Source organism: Miniopterus natalensis, chromosome 10 (assembly GCF_054644295.1).
Source record: "Miniopterus natalensis isolate mMinNat1 chromosome 10, mMinNat1.hap1, whole genome shotgun sequence".
Taxonomy (NCBI): domain Eukaryota; kingdom Metazoa; phylum Chordata; class Mammalia; order Chiroptera; family Miniopteridae; genus Miniopterus; species Miniopterus natalensis.
This window is the reverse complement of record NC_142090.1, coordinates 83,866,890-83,882,071: the sequence shown is the minus strand read 5'-3', so window position 1 is coordinate 83,882,071 and position 15,182 is coordinate 83,866,890. Positions and strand designations below refer to the sequence as shown.

At 50.0% G+C, this 15,182-nt stretch overlaps 1 protein-coding gene across 1 annotated transcript; it reads right to left on the bottom strand.

Moving 5' to 3' along the window:
- Positions 1–295: 295 nt before the first annotated feature.
- SUN3 (Sad1 and UNC84 domain containing 3) lies at positions 296–13,228 on the bottom strand. Its single transcript, XM_087821449.1, has 10 exons — positions 13,071–13,228; positions 11,504–11,565; positions 9,938–10,041; positions 8,530–8,570; positions 7,121–7,292; positions 5,749–5,833; positions 4,845–4,960; positions 2,631–2,798; positions 1,519–1,611; positions 296–415 (listed from the first exon to the last, which is right to left on the bottom strand). The coding sequence occupies exons 1-10, from the start codon at positions 13,184–13,186 to the stop codon at positions 296–298; spliced, it is 1,077 nt and encodes a 358-aa protein (XP_087677575.1). The 5' UTR covers positions 13,187–13,228.
- Between the last annotated feature and the right edge of the window lie 1,954 nt (positions 13,229–15,182).

Below are 15,182 nucleotides of genomic sequence, written 5' to 3'. Positions count from 1 at the left end.
CATGCCTGGCGTGAATGAACCGACGAAGGCGACGCGGCTGTTAGGAGAAAGGCTGAATCACACATCTTCTCCTAGCAAATTCCTTTGTCGGTGCTGCAACAACATGGTTCCTCCTCAAAAAACTAAACCACCGCAAGGAGATTGAAATTGCTTTCACAGTTTTTATTAGTAAAATTCATTCACTTTTTATTGGGGAGCGTCAACCCGATATTCAATTCCTACGAGTGCAGGAAGCCTAAGGGGTGAGAGCGCGAGAATTCCAGACCCGGGCTCGTGGCCGTTGGCACCAGACCCTCTAGCTGTGGCCCTCGGGGCTGCCGTGGACCCTAAACCTGTATAAACATGTGTATTTCGGATGCCCCCAGTTGCTGAGGATTTTAAGTTTCACACATTGTAAGGGTTCAGAAACGTCATGCTAGAAATAAAGAAAAGATGAAATTAATGCCTTATCAGGAAATCCATCTCACGGTCCCCGGTCAGGGCACATGCAAGAATCCACCAATGAATGCATCAGTAAGTGAAACAATAAATGGATTTTTTCTCTCTCTCTCCCTTCCTGTCTCTAAAAAAAAAAATTTTTTTTAATCTATCTTGCAGAACCCTAAGCAATGTAGCCATGATGGGAAAGGAACTCTTCCCTGCCTTAAGTATAATCTAACAAGCTCTGACGGGGGAGAAGTGAGCCCCTCTAAGACAAATGCCGGGGGAGGGAGACGCCAAGGTGGCCGGGACAGCCACGTGCTCCCGTGGCCACGGCCACGCCCCCCAGTGCTGCCTGCTGGCTGCCCAGGGTGGGAGGGAGAGACGCGGATATTCAACCAAATATGAAACTCCACAGGTACGTTCATGTCTAACGTTTTGCTTTCTCACCACTGGCCAAGCAGTGCCCTAAAACCCTTGTTTTCACACGAGACGAAACGCCCCCTGTGCCTCACCACTTCCTGCGGCTGCTGAGAAAAGTGAAAATGTTTCACGACCTTCAGGAATTAAGGTCATTAAGGAATTACGTATTAACAGCTGGTACTTTTCCTCACTGAGTTATTAAATATTTATTGTCCCTTCCTCTGAGTTCCGCTCCGCCTCTAGCATGGCACGTGGGAGGTGAGGCAGAGACTCGCTCACCTAACAGCAAGGTGAGGTCAGGACTGAGAAGGTAAATACACCGGGCGTCCGCCACCCAAGATGCATGCAGGCACCGAATAATTATAAAGGCAGCGTTTATTAAAACACATTTCATTTTCGAAACTGAGCTCTCAGCTATTGAAGTGCGTATACATTTTGGGGGGCACCCTGCATATTTTAAAGTGTGATAGCGAATGAAGGATCCGGCTTGGACACCCTTTGGTATTTGCCTGTCTTCTGCCTTGAAACGCACACAAGCACTTGGCACTAAGGACCGAGGTTCAGAGGGGCCTGCTGACCTCCCGCTTTGTCACCGTTAATCCAGAGTCTGCATCATGCAGCCCCGGCCACCCCTCCCGGGACGGAGCCCCGCGCACCCTGCCCCGCACTCCTTACCTGGAGCTCAAACGTTTGCACGGTGGTTCCTGTTCTGTTATATACGAACTGACCTAGGAGAGCCTCCTCCCCTTCACACTCCTTGGAGACGCCCTGCGGAGAAAGTGACGGACAGAGGTTGTAAGGAGTGGACCCCCCATCAGAGTAAGTGGGGCAGCTGTGTGTTCAATTAGCAACCACTCTCCAGACCCGCAGGGCACAGGGCACAGTAGCCAGACGCGTGGAAACAACTCAAAGGTCCGTCAAACGATGAGTGGATAAAATAAAATGTGGTTAAAAAAAAAACAAAATATTGACCCTTTCTGTAACATAATGAATCTTGAAAGCACAATGCCAGGTGAGAAAAGCCATTCACAAACGACCACACAGGTGACTCCATTTATATGAAGTGTCCAGAAGGCCGAGCTTTAGAGACACAGAATATCGGTGGCTGCCCACAGCCGGGGGACTGAGAGCGGGGATGGGAGGTGGCACCTAAGAGGTACAGGGTTTCTTCGAGGAGTGATAAATAGATGCTAAACTAGATTATGGTGATGGATGCACAGCTCTGTGACTATACTGAGCCACTGAAGTGTGCATTTTACATGGATGAACTACATGGTGTGTGAATTATGTCTCAATAATAAAGACACACACATGCTGAGGCTGGGAAACCATAGAAGGGAGCTAAGCTTCATTTCCCATCAGAAGACGTCAGTAGATAACAACCAAAACTGAAAACAATTAAGAAATTAGTAAAAGCAAACACGAAGGCAAGAACCCAAATAATTATTTTCAGCTAAACCTGTTACAAATGAAGCTTCCAGAGAGTAAGAATCCGGGGCAGGAGAGGTGGGACAGAGACAAGCCGTGTTTCATTATAAACATGTGGCGATGTTCCATGTTTTCATTATACGTGCATGACTTTGGTAAAAGTAAAATTAAGTAATAGAAATCATCTGGCCCAACTCCCGCACTTGGTCCATGACAAAGCGGAGCCCAGGAAACAAGTGACTTTCTCACAGCGATGCAACTGGCCAGCTGCACAGCGCAGCTGAGAGCCCGGCTCCTACCTCCCGGCCACCCCCTTCTACCATCACCCTCTCTGAACCGAGGTTTAGGCAGCGTCTCACGTGGACAGAAAACTCCTTGGGTGCACTGGAGATGCTTCCTGAGGGAGAAACCTTCTCCGAGATGTGCTCCATGGTGACAGCGGTGGGTATGATCTTCCCCACGAGCTTGATGAGGGCGTGGCCCTGGGAACCTGGAAAGGCCCAGCACCTGCCAGGGTGAACATCTGGCTGGAAAGAAAACAGAGTTCGTCTCCTACCTGGTTATGTAAGTCCACCCCCAAGCACTGGCCAGCTCATCACTGCTGACCTCAGATCTCGCTTATGCCTCTAATATGAAGGCCCTGGATGGGCTGCGTATCAAACGGGAAAATTTCAGACACCCGTAGGGTTGGTTGTTCTTCCAGCTCACATTATGCTTACATCTGTTACAGCCCTTTGTTAGGTGAGAATCTTTACTTTCAGTGTTCTGATGACTAGAAGCTACTAGAAGGCAGTTAGTATGGTGGGGTGCTGGTGGTGCTAGGGATGGAGGAGAGAGTGATGGCGGTGGCAGTGATCACTGTGATGGGGATGGAGGGGATGGAGGTGACGGTGGTGGTGGTGATGGTGAGGATGGTGGTGGTAGTGATGGTGAGGATGGTGAGGATGGTGGTGGTGGTGATGGTGAGGATGGTGAGGATGGTGATGGTGGTGATGGATGTGGTAAGGATGGTGGTGATGGTGGTGAGGATGGTGATGGTAGTGATGGAGGTGGTGATGGTGATGGTGGTGATGGTGGTGATGGTGGTGATGGTGGTGATGGTGATGATGGTGATGGTGGTGATGGTGATGATGGTGATGGTGGTGGTGGTGATGGTGATGGTGATGGTGATGGTGATGATGGTGGTGGTGGTGGTGGTGGTGGTGGTGGTGGTGATGGTGGTGGTGGTGGTGGTGGTGGTGGTGGTGGTGATGGTGGTGGTGGTGGTGATGGTGGTGGTGGTGGTGGTGGTGGTGGTGGTGGTGGTGATGGTGATGGTGATGGTGATGATAGTGGTGGTGATGGTGGTGGTGGTGGTGGTGGTGATGGTGGTGGTGGTGATGGTGGTGATGGTGGTGATGGTGGTGGTGGTGGTGGTGATGGTGATGGTGGTGGTGGTGGTGGTGGTGGTGGTGGTGATGGTGGTGGTGGTGGTGGTGATGGTGGTGATGGTGGTGGTGGTGGTGGTGGTGGTGGTGAGGATGGCAGTGGTGATGGAGATGTTAATGGTGGTGATGGTGATAATAATGCTACTCCTGGTGCTGGTGTTAAGGGGAAAAAAAAGTACCATTTGCTAGATTTAGACTCTGCTCTGGAATGAGGTTTGGCCCTGAAGGTATTTCTACACTGGAAACTAACTTCAGGTGTGTAGGCTCTAGTGAGCTCTATTTGTTGATGTCTAGTGCCTTTTGAATTGAAGTGAAATGTCAGTGGAAATCTTATTTGGAAGTTTCTCCGGTTATTAGTGGACTTTCTGAGAACGTGCTGGCCTGAACACCACAGGCACTGAGGGAGCACAGACCTTCAACAATGTGCTGAGGGGCTGAACTTGCTCGTGGAAAGGGAGCCACAGCCCTGGCTGGTGTTGCTCAGTGGTTAGAGCACCATCCCACACACGGAAGGGTCCGGGTTTGATTCCCAGTCAAGGGCACACACCTCAGTAGCAAGTTCGACCCCCGGCCCTGTTTGGGGCAGGCGCAGGAGGCAACCAGTCTGTGTGTCTCTCTCACATCGATGTTTCTCTCTCTCCCCCTCCCTCCCTTCCAGTCTCTCAAAAAATCAATGGAAAAAATGTCCTTGGGTAAGAATTAACGAAAGGAAGAAAGAAAGAAAGAAAGAAAGAAAGAAAGAAAGAAAGAAAGAAAGAAAGAAAGAAAGAAGAAGGAAGGAAGGAAGGAAGGAAGGAAGGAAGGAAGGAAGGAAGGAAGGAAGGAAGGAAGGAAGGAAGGAAGAAGAGGAGAGAGTCACAGGATCCACGTAAAGATGTGGGCTATGTGTGTCCTATGTGAGAAGTAAATAATCTAGTTTACTGGTCTTCAAATAACACATTAATATTTTATCAATCATAGTTTCCTGACCATAAAATAAGAACCAATTCATGTCGTTTGATGACTATAAATATGCAAGGAGGTGGGGTCCGGTTCTGTGACAAGTTCAGAGCTGCTTCCATTTTAGATATTGTTTTCATGATTAAAAAAAAAAAAAAGTGAACAAAATCCTAAAATATAAACAAGCTACTCTTAATCTAGCTTTACCTGCAGGATGCTGTCTGGAGGCATTTCATAATTCAGGAACCCGATCCCGTGCCAGTGCAGTTTTGCTTTATCACTTTTATAACTTTCTGAGGTCCCAGCTTCAATGATGGAGGCGCCTAAAGTTATCCGATAGTTTTTAAAATAAAAAAATTACAGAACTCAAAACACCTCATGTAGGTTTTAATAATGTTGTTGGAAAACGATTACTGGGCAAATTATAAATAAGATAAAATTCATGCTCGGGATTTGGTAGGAGAAGCCTGACTTTCAGTGTCTTCAGCTCTGCAGGCTATCACTTTGATGAAGCCATGTGTATTCTGTGTAGTTTCGCATTTCCGAAACTGGTATTATGACCAAATACTGAATTTGGAAGCAACTGGTTTAGGGATGGAAGCATTAGATGCCTTGTGTTTATTACCCGGAGACACAGGGACCCCGTTTTTAACAACTCATGTGACAGGTGAGGCTTATGCCAGCCCAGGTCACTCAAAAACAAAAAGCGATTAAAACAATGTCATAGATGCACTAACAGGTTACATAAAGCTCATATTCATGAGCTTTAGCTTTAATCAGAGATACATAAAACCTACTCATCAACTGTTATCCCACCAGGTTACTTTGTTTCGGAAGCAAAATGTACTTCTGCACGTGATGCTAAGCTAACCGCTGCCTCCAGGGGTCGCCGTGGAGCCCGCTGCTGGGCGCTGACCAAGGGGCTCGGCCGCTGCGCCGGGATTGGCACCAACCCCAGCAGTGGGCGACACGACCGTCTCTCTCCTTCACTGTCTGGGCTTGTTCACGGCGCTTGTCTCAAATTACCAGGGAGATAAAAGTGTTCCCCTAATAAATATAGAGAGATACACAGAGCGGGACACCCCGGGAGAAGTTTCACTTCCTTACGCACCCGCCGACTTCAGGGCATAATCGGCCATCTGCACTTGGTCTTCTCTCAGCTTCTTAAGCACATAATTTACCAAGTTGGACGTTTCCTGCACAGGTTTAAAAAATAGTCTCTGTTAACAATCCCTGCCAGCTGCTGAAGTGCTGACCATCCGCGTTGTGGGTTTGGACCCAAGTTCCCTACCCTGCAAAATACGAATAGGAGTGTTTACTTATTCGAGGCGCTGCGCACGGACTTCTGGCGTCACTTGCACAGCTGGGCGGGCTCTGCGTCTCTCGGGTAACTAAGCTGTTTCCCTCACTCCCCAAGGTCAAGAGCAAGGTCAGACCGAAGGCCCCTTCCGAGGCCCCAGTGACCGCCCACCGTGGTCAGTGAGATGGTCAGATGACGTCGGTGTGGCCCGCTGGGTCCCCTCCTTCACTGGTGTCTCTGCTCGCTAATAGGAACTGGAACGTTCCGCGGGCATTTGGGAGTTAAGGTCGTTTGTGGAAAGTGCCTGGTTGCTCATGTTAGAAATTCATTAGTTCGAATTAGTGTGGGTTTCTCGAGGATGTTCTGATTGTACAACTTACTTTTGTCTCCTTTGATTTCTTTCCTGGCGAGGAAACCAGGGACAAGTGGGGCCAGGAGGCAGGGGGGGCCGGTCAGAGTCCTGGGCCCTCAAAACACAGACGCCGGGGAAGCAGCCCATGCCCTGCCCAGCTGGTTTGACTCAGTGGCCGGTTAGAGCCTCAGCCCTCGGGCTGGAGGGTTGTGGGTTTGATTCCACGTCGAGGGCACGTACCTGGGCTGCAGGCTCGATCCACAGTCCCGGTCGGGGTTCCTCCGGGAGGCAACCAATCGATGTGCCTCTCGCACACCCATGTTTCTCTCTCTCTCCCCCGCTCCACTCTCTAAAAAACTCAATGGAAAAAATATCCTCAGGTGGGGATTAAAAAAATAAAAGGAAAGCAGCCGGTGCCCGCAGAGGGAGGAGAGAAGCAGAACCAGGCCACTCCCTTCACCACCCGGTGGCCTAACCTGGTGCAAGTTCCAGCCAACGCACCACCTTTAGGGCCGGAATAAAGGCATCCTGTGTGCGGACCTCAGAGCCTGCCGTTTCCGACTGGCCTTTGTTTGTGTGTTTGCCGGAAAATAAAGCAGGATTAGTTAGTTATTCGGGTGGGACGTGTGTCGTTTGCCACACAGTCTTCTCTCTGATGAGCCGTGATGAAGTGGCCCCGGGACCAGCTCAGGGACAGAAGCTGCAGTGAGGACTTGGGGGGGGGGGCGGGGGGGGGGCCACATATCCATCAGCCCCGACGTCTCCTCTCAGGGGGGTGGTGCAAGGTGTCCCCAGAAGGGACTCCGCCCGTGTCCGCCCCAGCCGCCTCACCTTGTCGATGACCTCCGCGTGGTCCTGGGCCTCCGCGGGGTCCCCATCGGCCGTCCAGCTGTAATTGTGCAGACCGGCCTGCATGTCTCTGAGTAGCGCCTTCAGAACGTCGATTTGCTCCATTAAAAGCAGAATTTCACGCAGGCTGTTTTCCAAAGTCTGGCTTTCCTTCCTGTGAATGGAGACCCCGGTGTGAAAGGAGGGAGAGGCTGCTCCCGGCATCCGCTGGAGCTGGAGCTGGGCTTGGGCAGCGGAGGGCAGAAGAAATGAGCCTGAGACTGAGGGGAGCCCAGGGAGGGCGGCTGGTCAGGATGCTGCGTCTCAGCACCGCGCAAGGCAACGGCATCCGGGCGGCCTTCCCGGGGGCGTCCGAGGGCCTGGGAGGGGGCGGTGCTCAGAGAAGGCAAGTGGGGCTCAGCCGGCCTTGCGGTTTCTTGTCCCTCGGGGGCTCTGCCGCCCTGACCTGAGGCTGGGTGACGCCCCCGCTCTCACCCCTTCCAATCGTAGTGCCTGGCACCCGAGTGTGGAACGGGGCAGCCGATTTCAATCTGAGCCTGGGGGTCTGCAGACCAGCCCCTGGCAAGAGGTGGTGGGGCCCAGCCTAGGGGGAGGTTTGACTTTAGAAGACTAGGTTCTGCTGCCTTACAGCCTGAAAGTTACTGGTCACGTCAAGCCAATGGGTATTTCTTTCTCTAATCCTCCCCGAGGATATTTTTTCCATCGATTTTTAGAGAGAGTGGAAGGGAGAGGGGTGGAGAGACAGAGAGAGAGAGACAGAGAGGGAGATGGGACAGAGGCACATCGATTGGTCGCCTCCGACACGCACCCCAAAGCTCCGGCCCAGGTGCGTGCCCCTGACTGGGACTTGAACCAGGGCCGTTTGGTACCCAGGCCAACACTCTAACCCCTGAGCCACACTGGCCAGGGCAATAGGTATTTCTTTATGTTGAAAAAAGGTAATCTAGTATTTTTATTCACCACATGTTCACAGTTTGGAAAACACAAACTTTGAGGAAATGCACACTTTTACATTTTAGGGTGTTTATGACAGTTTTTATTCTATGCCAAAAAAAAATATATAGTAAAATAGTATCAAAATAGAGATCATACTTATATTTTGTGTCCCATCACACTTCCCAAATTCTTAAGTCTATTTCAGAATAATTCGAATGGCTGCCTGATCCTCGGGCTGGGATGGGCTCTGGCCTATTCACCCACGAGCCGGTGTTTCTTACATAGGTCGTTCCCCCCGTTTGAATCATAACTAATATTCACAGCGCCTCCCATTGTATCTTTCGTTAAACAAGTGTCTATAGAAGTACAAGTGCGTGTAGTTCTATAACTTTACCAAACCGCGTCTGCGTTTGGGACCACGTCAGAAAGGCCCCGCGTCAGAGAATCTCACTCACTTGAAAAGTTTCACTTGCTCCGTTGGCATCCGAAGCCGGGCCTGGGGAAAAAAAAAAAAAATCGCCTTCAATCCTGCCTGTTCCTTCCCAAAACCCCCACAAGAGATCGCATTTTAAACCCTGTGAGTTCCAGGGGCATCCTCGGCGACATCGCGGTGCCGACCCCGGACGCGGTTAAGCCGGCTGCTCCCCGTAGGGTTTTGGCTGTAAACCAACAACGCGCTTCACGTGTTTTCAGCCAGTAGTTTGCCGTCATCCGCCTTAAGCTCCTCATTGTGACCGTGATGATGTGGCTGCTGAGGCTGCACATTGTGTGACAATAAGGCTGCGTCCTCAGCATGAGCAGCAGACAGGTCGGACCGGCCGGCCAGGGCCAGGCTCTGAGCAGGGCGGGGTGGGTTTCAGCTCCGGGCTCCAGCTGTGCTCCTTTCGCACTCACAGCACCGCCCGGTCGCTCCGACCTCGCCCATGAGCGCATTTCGGGATACTCTCACTGAAGGACCACTTTGTGGGTGAGATGAGCGACGGATTAAATTTGCTTAAATTCCCTCTGGGGCATGGCTGTCATTGTCCCAGTGGCCATGGGAACATCTGGCTCTTGAAGAGCAGTATTGAGTCCCTACGACTCCTTATAAACGGTCACCTGAAAACTGAGACTATTCCTTGTTTACTTCTGTTTTTTAAAAATATGTTTTTACTGATTTCAGAGAGAGGAAGGGAGAGGGAGATGGAAACATCAATGATGAGAGAGAGTCATGGACCGGCTGCCTCCTGCACGCCCCCGACTGGGGTTCGAGCCCGAAACCCGGGCCTGTGCCCTGACCGGGAATCGAGCCCTGACCTCCTGGTTCATAGGCTGACGCTCAGCCGCTGAGCCACACCGGCCGGGCTCTCCCTCTTTTAGTAGTGGGTCCCAAATAAAATCCAGGTGGGTGAAAAGATGCAGCAACAGGGATGTTTATGTTTATAATATTGGAAAATTGCCAACAATTCAATTATATGGAAGTATTCATCGAATATATCATTTATCGCATTATTAGTCAGCCATGAAATGCTGTTATAAGGTAACATTTAAAGACAAGGGAACGTGTTTAAAATCCATCGTTAATAGGATGAAAACGAGGCATAAACAGCTCCTTTGCACATAGCGCGGGATCTAGGAAGAGTCCCATGGAAACAGCCCCCGTCAGTCTCAGGTGGTCGCTGACGGGGCGCAACTGAAACTGACCGGCGAGGTGCCCGTCCTGCTGGAAGCCCTGGCCTGGGGGAAGCCGCTGAACAGGGCTCTGGTCCCGCTTTACTTGTCAGATATTCACGTGCGCAACACGGAGAACGCTGCGCGTTACACTCACCGGGCGCACATTAAACCTCAGGGAGCGGCACACACAGAGATTTAACAGCTCGTCACCTGGTAATTGTACAGCCGGGAGCCATATTCTGCGATTGCAGCGTAAAATCGCTGGGGCTTCTGAGGAGATTCTCTTTCTTTCAGCCACGTGCGACTTCTAAACCCTGTCAAAGAAGAGAGCAAGCCTGATGACAGTTTACCTGGGCACAGTGATATTCTGCCTGCACAGAGACAGGCACGCTCTCAGAGAGCCTACCAGACCTTTGGGTGACAATACAAGGTGCTCAAAAAACCAGTCCTCCATCGAAGCAGCCAGTAGCCGGCCGAGGGGAACAGGGTCAGCCTTTTTTAGATTCTGGAATCTAATCCAAAATTCACAGGTAACGGAAGGCTGAAGGAAAGAGGAGATTTGCCCGGCTGGGGTGGCCGGTGGCTGAGTGTCACCCCATGAACCAGGAGGTCACGGTTCGGTTCCCGGTCGGGGTACATGCCTGGGTTTCGGGCTCGATCCCCAGCTGGGGGCGATCAGGAGGTAGCCAATCAATCAATGACTCTCTCATCATTGATGTTTCTATTTCTCTTTCCCTCTTCCTTCCTCTCTCTGAAATCGATAAATATATATTAAAAGAGCCAGTTCTTTTTGGTGAGCGGGCAGGGTGGCCTTTTGCTCACCCGCCTGCCACCTCCCGTGCCCCACGTGGTGGCAGTGGCCATGGGAGGGTGCAGCTGCTGGTGCCAGCGGCTAACACAGACCTGCCGTGACTGAGCTCTGAGTTGGCCAGTGTCCCCTGATCAGCTGGTGCAGAGGCCAACCGTGGTTCCCTCCCACCCCCTTGGGCCAGATGGTTTCTGGGAGGGAGGCTGCAACGTCTCTTGAAGGATTTCAAGTCATAAACTGGCTATGCCCACTGGGCAAGGGACGGTGGATGAGGCGAGTGGCAGACACAGGAGCGGAGGAGAGAGTCTCTTGTGGGAACGAGGGCTTGGCAAGTGCAGGGAGTGCCCAGTGCGCATGCTCAGGAAAGATCCCGGGAGACCCTGGGCTTGCAGCCACAGCCAACGGCACCCTGAGAGCTGTGGGGCTATCGAATGGCATTTCCTGACAGTAACTGGGTTGAAGCCTTGGCTTTCATGGGCATTCTCTCTTCACGTTGCCCACATATCATAAAGAGCAATCTTCCAGTGCATGGGGGGCGGGGGCGATGTGAGAGACAGGCACCCAGAAAACTGCTCATGGGACGCCCATGGCCATTTCATCCAGAATCCGGTGATCGGTGAGTCTTTGGGTGTCAAACCCCCCCAGGCTGAGTCACCTTGAGTTAGAAAAGGTGGACTGTATGTGTTTGCAATAAAAATTTTAAGCCTTAACTTCAAAACAACTTCTGTGTTTTTAATTCATGATTCTAAGAGGAAAAAAGTGGCCTTCTAAGTTTTCAATAAAGAAGACTGTTATTTTTACAATCAGAAATAAAAGCCAAAAAAATAAAAATAAAAGAAATAGCTTCAGGAATGTGCAGTGACTTCCAGCGACTTCCATGACACATTAGGTCATCCCACTGTGGTCTTTCCTCACCACAGAGACATCCCTCGAAGTGGCTGTAAGGATGATGACTTGGTAAGACTTACCTACAAGAAGAAAAGTCAACATAAACACCACACTTAGGACAATTTTCCATGATGGAGTCAACCTGAAAGAGAATAAAAACCACAGAAGGAATTCGACAATACATCACCACGGACCTTTCATTTCAACCACTACCACCAACTCAACAAGTGTGCCTATTCTAGGCTGAATTTGTGAATTAATTCCTAACCCATTATCTTTGAAACTGAGAGAAAATCGTTTTCAGGATGGTATCCGTAGGTCATTACAGCTGGGAGAGCCCCCCAGATTGTCTGAGTTAAATGAAAATTCCCACATTGCTATAGTCACCAAAGGTTCATTAAGTTTTGGATCAAGCCCGGTATCAGGCTGGGCTTTGCAAAGCAGCTCTGTGCCTGGCCCACCTGCGGGATTCTGCCTCCAGGGAGCTGCTTTGCTCCTGTGGCCACCTGGTGACTGTCACACAGTTGCTATTGCGGGGGATGCTCCTCTTGCGCAGTTGCTTTGTAGCTTTTCTAGTTCAACTACTTTGTAGCATTCCTTTTATTATGTAAGGGCCATTTCTGACTGGTGCTTCACTGTTCCCAGTGGGATGGCTACTTTGTTCTTTACCTTGTTTGCTTCCCCAGCAGGCAGCACAGAGGGGGCAGGGAAAGGGGCCTTGGGTCCTTAGCCCACCCAGGTGCACAGGGCCTCCCTGCAACCAGTTCCAATGAGACAAACAACAGCTGTTGGCTCAAACTGTGTCCCCTCTAACACCGTGTGGTCAAGGCCCACCCAGGGATGTGGGAAACCCCCGAGCCTGTAGTCCCTCTGCCACTGAGCACTGCAGACCTCGGAGACTGCGAGCGGTGAGGAAGGAGCATCTGTAAACTGTAAATTAGAGCCCTCCTCTCCCTGCTGCTGAGGCTCATTCTTGTATTTATTTTTCAATTACAGTCTACATTCAGTATTATTCTGTATTAGTTTCAGATGTACAGCAAAGTGGTTAGAAAATCATGTACTTTACAGAGTGGTCGCCCATTGCTTCAAGTACCCACCTAGCCCTATACCTATTTATCTCGATTAGGGACCATATTCCCTGTGCTGTGATCCACATCTCTGTGGCTATTCTGCAGCTACCAATTTGTACTGTTTAATCCCTTCACTTTTTCATGCAGCTCCCCACCCCCCCACCCCTCTGACAGCTGTCAGTCTGTTCTCTGTATCTGTGGGTCTGTTTCTATTTTGTTTATTCTGTTCATTAGATTCCACATGTAAGTGAAATCATATGGTATTTGTCTTGGTATTATGCTGAGTTAAATAAGCCAGTCAGAGAAAGACAAGAGGTTCATTCTTTTAAACGGGTGGCTTCTCCTTCATCGTCCCTGTCTCCGGCCCTCTGTAATTCATCTGAACACCTCCGGCCTACAGAAAGCCGGCCTACCACAGACAGCTCTGTGGTCGAGGGAAGCCTTCAGAGCAAACGTTAGGAAATCATCTCTGAAAAGGAGAAAAGTTCTTACTGGGTTACTTTCCAAGTAAACAGAAGCCCTAGGACGCAGCAGGTATGACAAGATCTGATGGGACTCGTTCTGCAAAGTTACACACCTGTGGGCATCCGGGTTCTCATGCCCCTGGACCAGAGCGTGAACGCTGGAGCTCCTGTTGGCTTCTTCCGACGGGCCCTGAGGGCCCTGTGGCATCAGCTCCGGCCTTCCACTCATCCCAGGTGACAGATGTGACAGATGGCCGGCAGGAGGGAGAGTCCCACTTGTCTTCTGTCTTTCTCTCATTGGAAACAGGACACACACATAGTGGGCTGGGCTGGTTCTTTGTCTTCTTGCTTCTTGGAGTTTCTCAGTCAGGGGGCAACTGGGAGTGAGCTGATCCTGATGTGCCTGGGCCCCTCTGTGGAGTCACCCTTCTGTGACACGTCACAATGGCAGGGTCAGGGGGTGCCTGGGCCCCGCTCCACCCGTGGTCACTCCCTGATGACGCTGACAGTGGTTTACTGCAGCACCTTCCTGATGTGCCATGTAAGTGAAGGCCCCAGACCCTGACAAGTGTACAAGGGTAACATAAATATATGATTTTTTAAATTTCTCTTCCTTTCTTTTTCCTTTCTCTCCTTTTTACTAACAGAATGTGTAACTGATTAATCAATGGTACATGTTTAACCTCATGTTCTGGCTAAGATTTTGTTGCAGTTCTCAGATGACCAGGCAAGAACAAAGAAACTTTCAGGTCCTGAAATTCCAGGCCTGGCCACCAGGAATGCGGAGGCTGATCAATTAGGTCCCAGAAACACCGGATGACGCACACCCTATCACCTTGGCCGGTTTCAGAACGCTGACCCGGAATGAAGATATTCATCACGACCGAGACCCCCTCCCTCCAGCTCTCGAGGCTGCGTCGAGTCTCAGTGTGCGGGCGTGGTGCCTGCCGAAGACACCGCACAAAACATAGCCTCGTGCTGAGGCCAGCGGCCTGTGAGCTGAGGCCAGCGGCCTGTGTGTTATTTTCATAATACTGTCTTTGTCCTCAGCAGAGACTTGACCAGTGTAACTTTCCCCGGGGAGCTTATGAGACTTTATTCCTAGTCACTGACACAGTGTGTTATTATACTTCTTATCTTTGCCAATCAAGTACATTCTAAAAAATGGTACCTCACAATAGTTCCCTTTTGTGTTCTGATGGGGGAGTCTGTGCTTTCTTTTCTTAGATCAATATCATTTAAAAATTTACTTACATGTTGCATACTTATAGTAAGATGTTTATATATAAGATATCTATAACATAGATATATAAGGTAAAATGAGATATATTGATATATATATAGATATCTCTATATAGATAGGTATATAAGATATTTCTATTTATCTAAACATCAACTAATAAAATGGAATAAAATTGTGCACGAAGTGAGGTCATGTGTGAGGACATGTGGATCCTTCTAAACACCGAGAGCTGTTATGTGACAAAGACCACAGGTGACAAGAGGTAGGAAATGAAGACATCGAGCTAGTCTCATTCTAAATAGATTATTGTTCGTGTTTCCATTTGCTGGGCCCCTCACCTAGAGTCTAAGGTGACCTGGAACCTGCAAACCTTTGTAGTTTCCATCCTACCCCAAACGTCAAAACTTTTTTCTAGGGCACGATTGCTTCACTATCACTCAGATACCGACTTTGATTAGTAAGGGAGGTGGTCAGCTGGGGCACGTTCTGCGCTCTCCTATCACCCCAGTTTGGAACTAGAAAGAGACTCTCTCTAGTCACCTGTCTCCAGTTACTGAGATCAATTATTTTTAAAAAGAGCCTTCTCTCAAGGGTGCGTTCCCCCAGGCGGAGGGTGCTGTGACTTGGGGGAAAGAAAATCCCTTTATTTTGGTGATGAGCTGAGTACCTTTACATACAGCAGGACCAGCACTGGAGGCTGCAATGGGAAGTGTGATTGCCTCAGGAGGGGCCAGCTGTAGGCCCTGAAAATCCATCATAATATTATGTGAGAGCCGGGTGGACCACAGCCGGAGGCAGGGCTAGTCCGGGACACCAGTAATCTCACACTTTCCCATGTCACCTGCCTCCTGCTAGACTTCTAAGGTTTTACTTGTTTGATAAAAGAGACACCTTGTTTCACTAAAGTTGCCAAATGACCACCGTTAGAATGTGTCGATTTTTAAAAACTTTCAACAAGAGAAGATCAAAGCTCCTTCCTGTT

Coding starts and splice junctions, on each gene's coding strand:
- SUN3 (XM_087821449.1), bottom strand. CDS start 13,186: ATGAGTGGAAGGCCGGAGCTGATGCCACAGGGCCCTCAGGGCCCGTCG. Junction 4,961..5,748: donor TTATGCCCTGAAGTCGGCGG/GTGCGTAAGGAA, acceptor GGATAACTTTAG/GCGCCTCCATCATTGAAGCT. Junction 416..1,518: donor TGCAAACGTTTGAGCTCCAG/GTAAGGAGTGCG, acceptor CTTTATTTCTAG/CATGACGTTTCTGAACCCTT.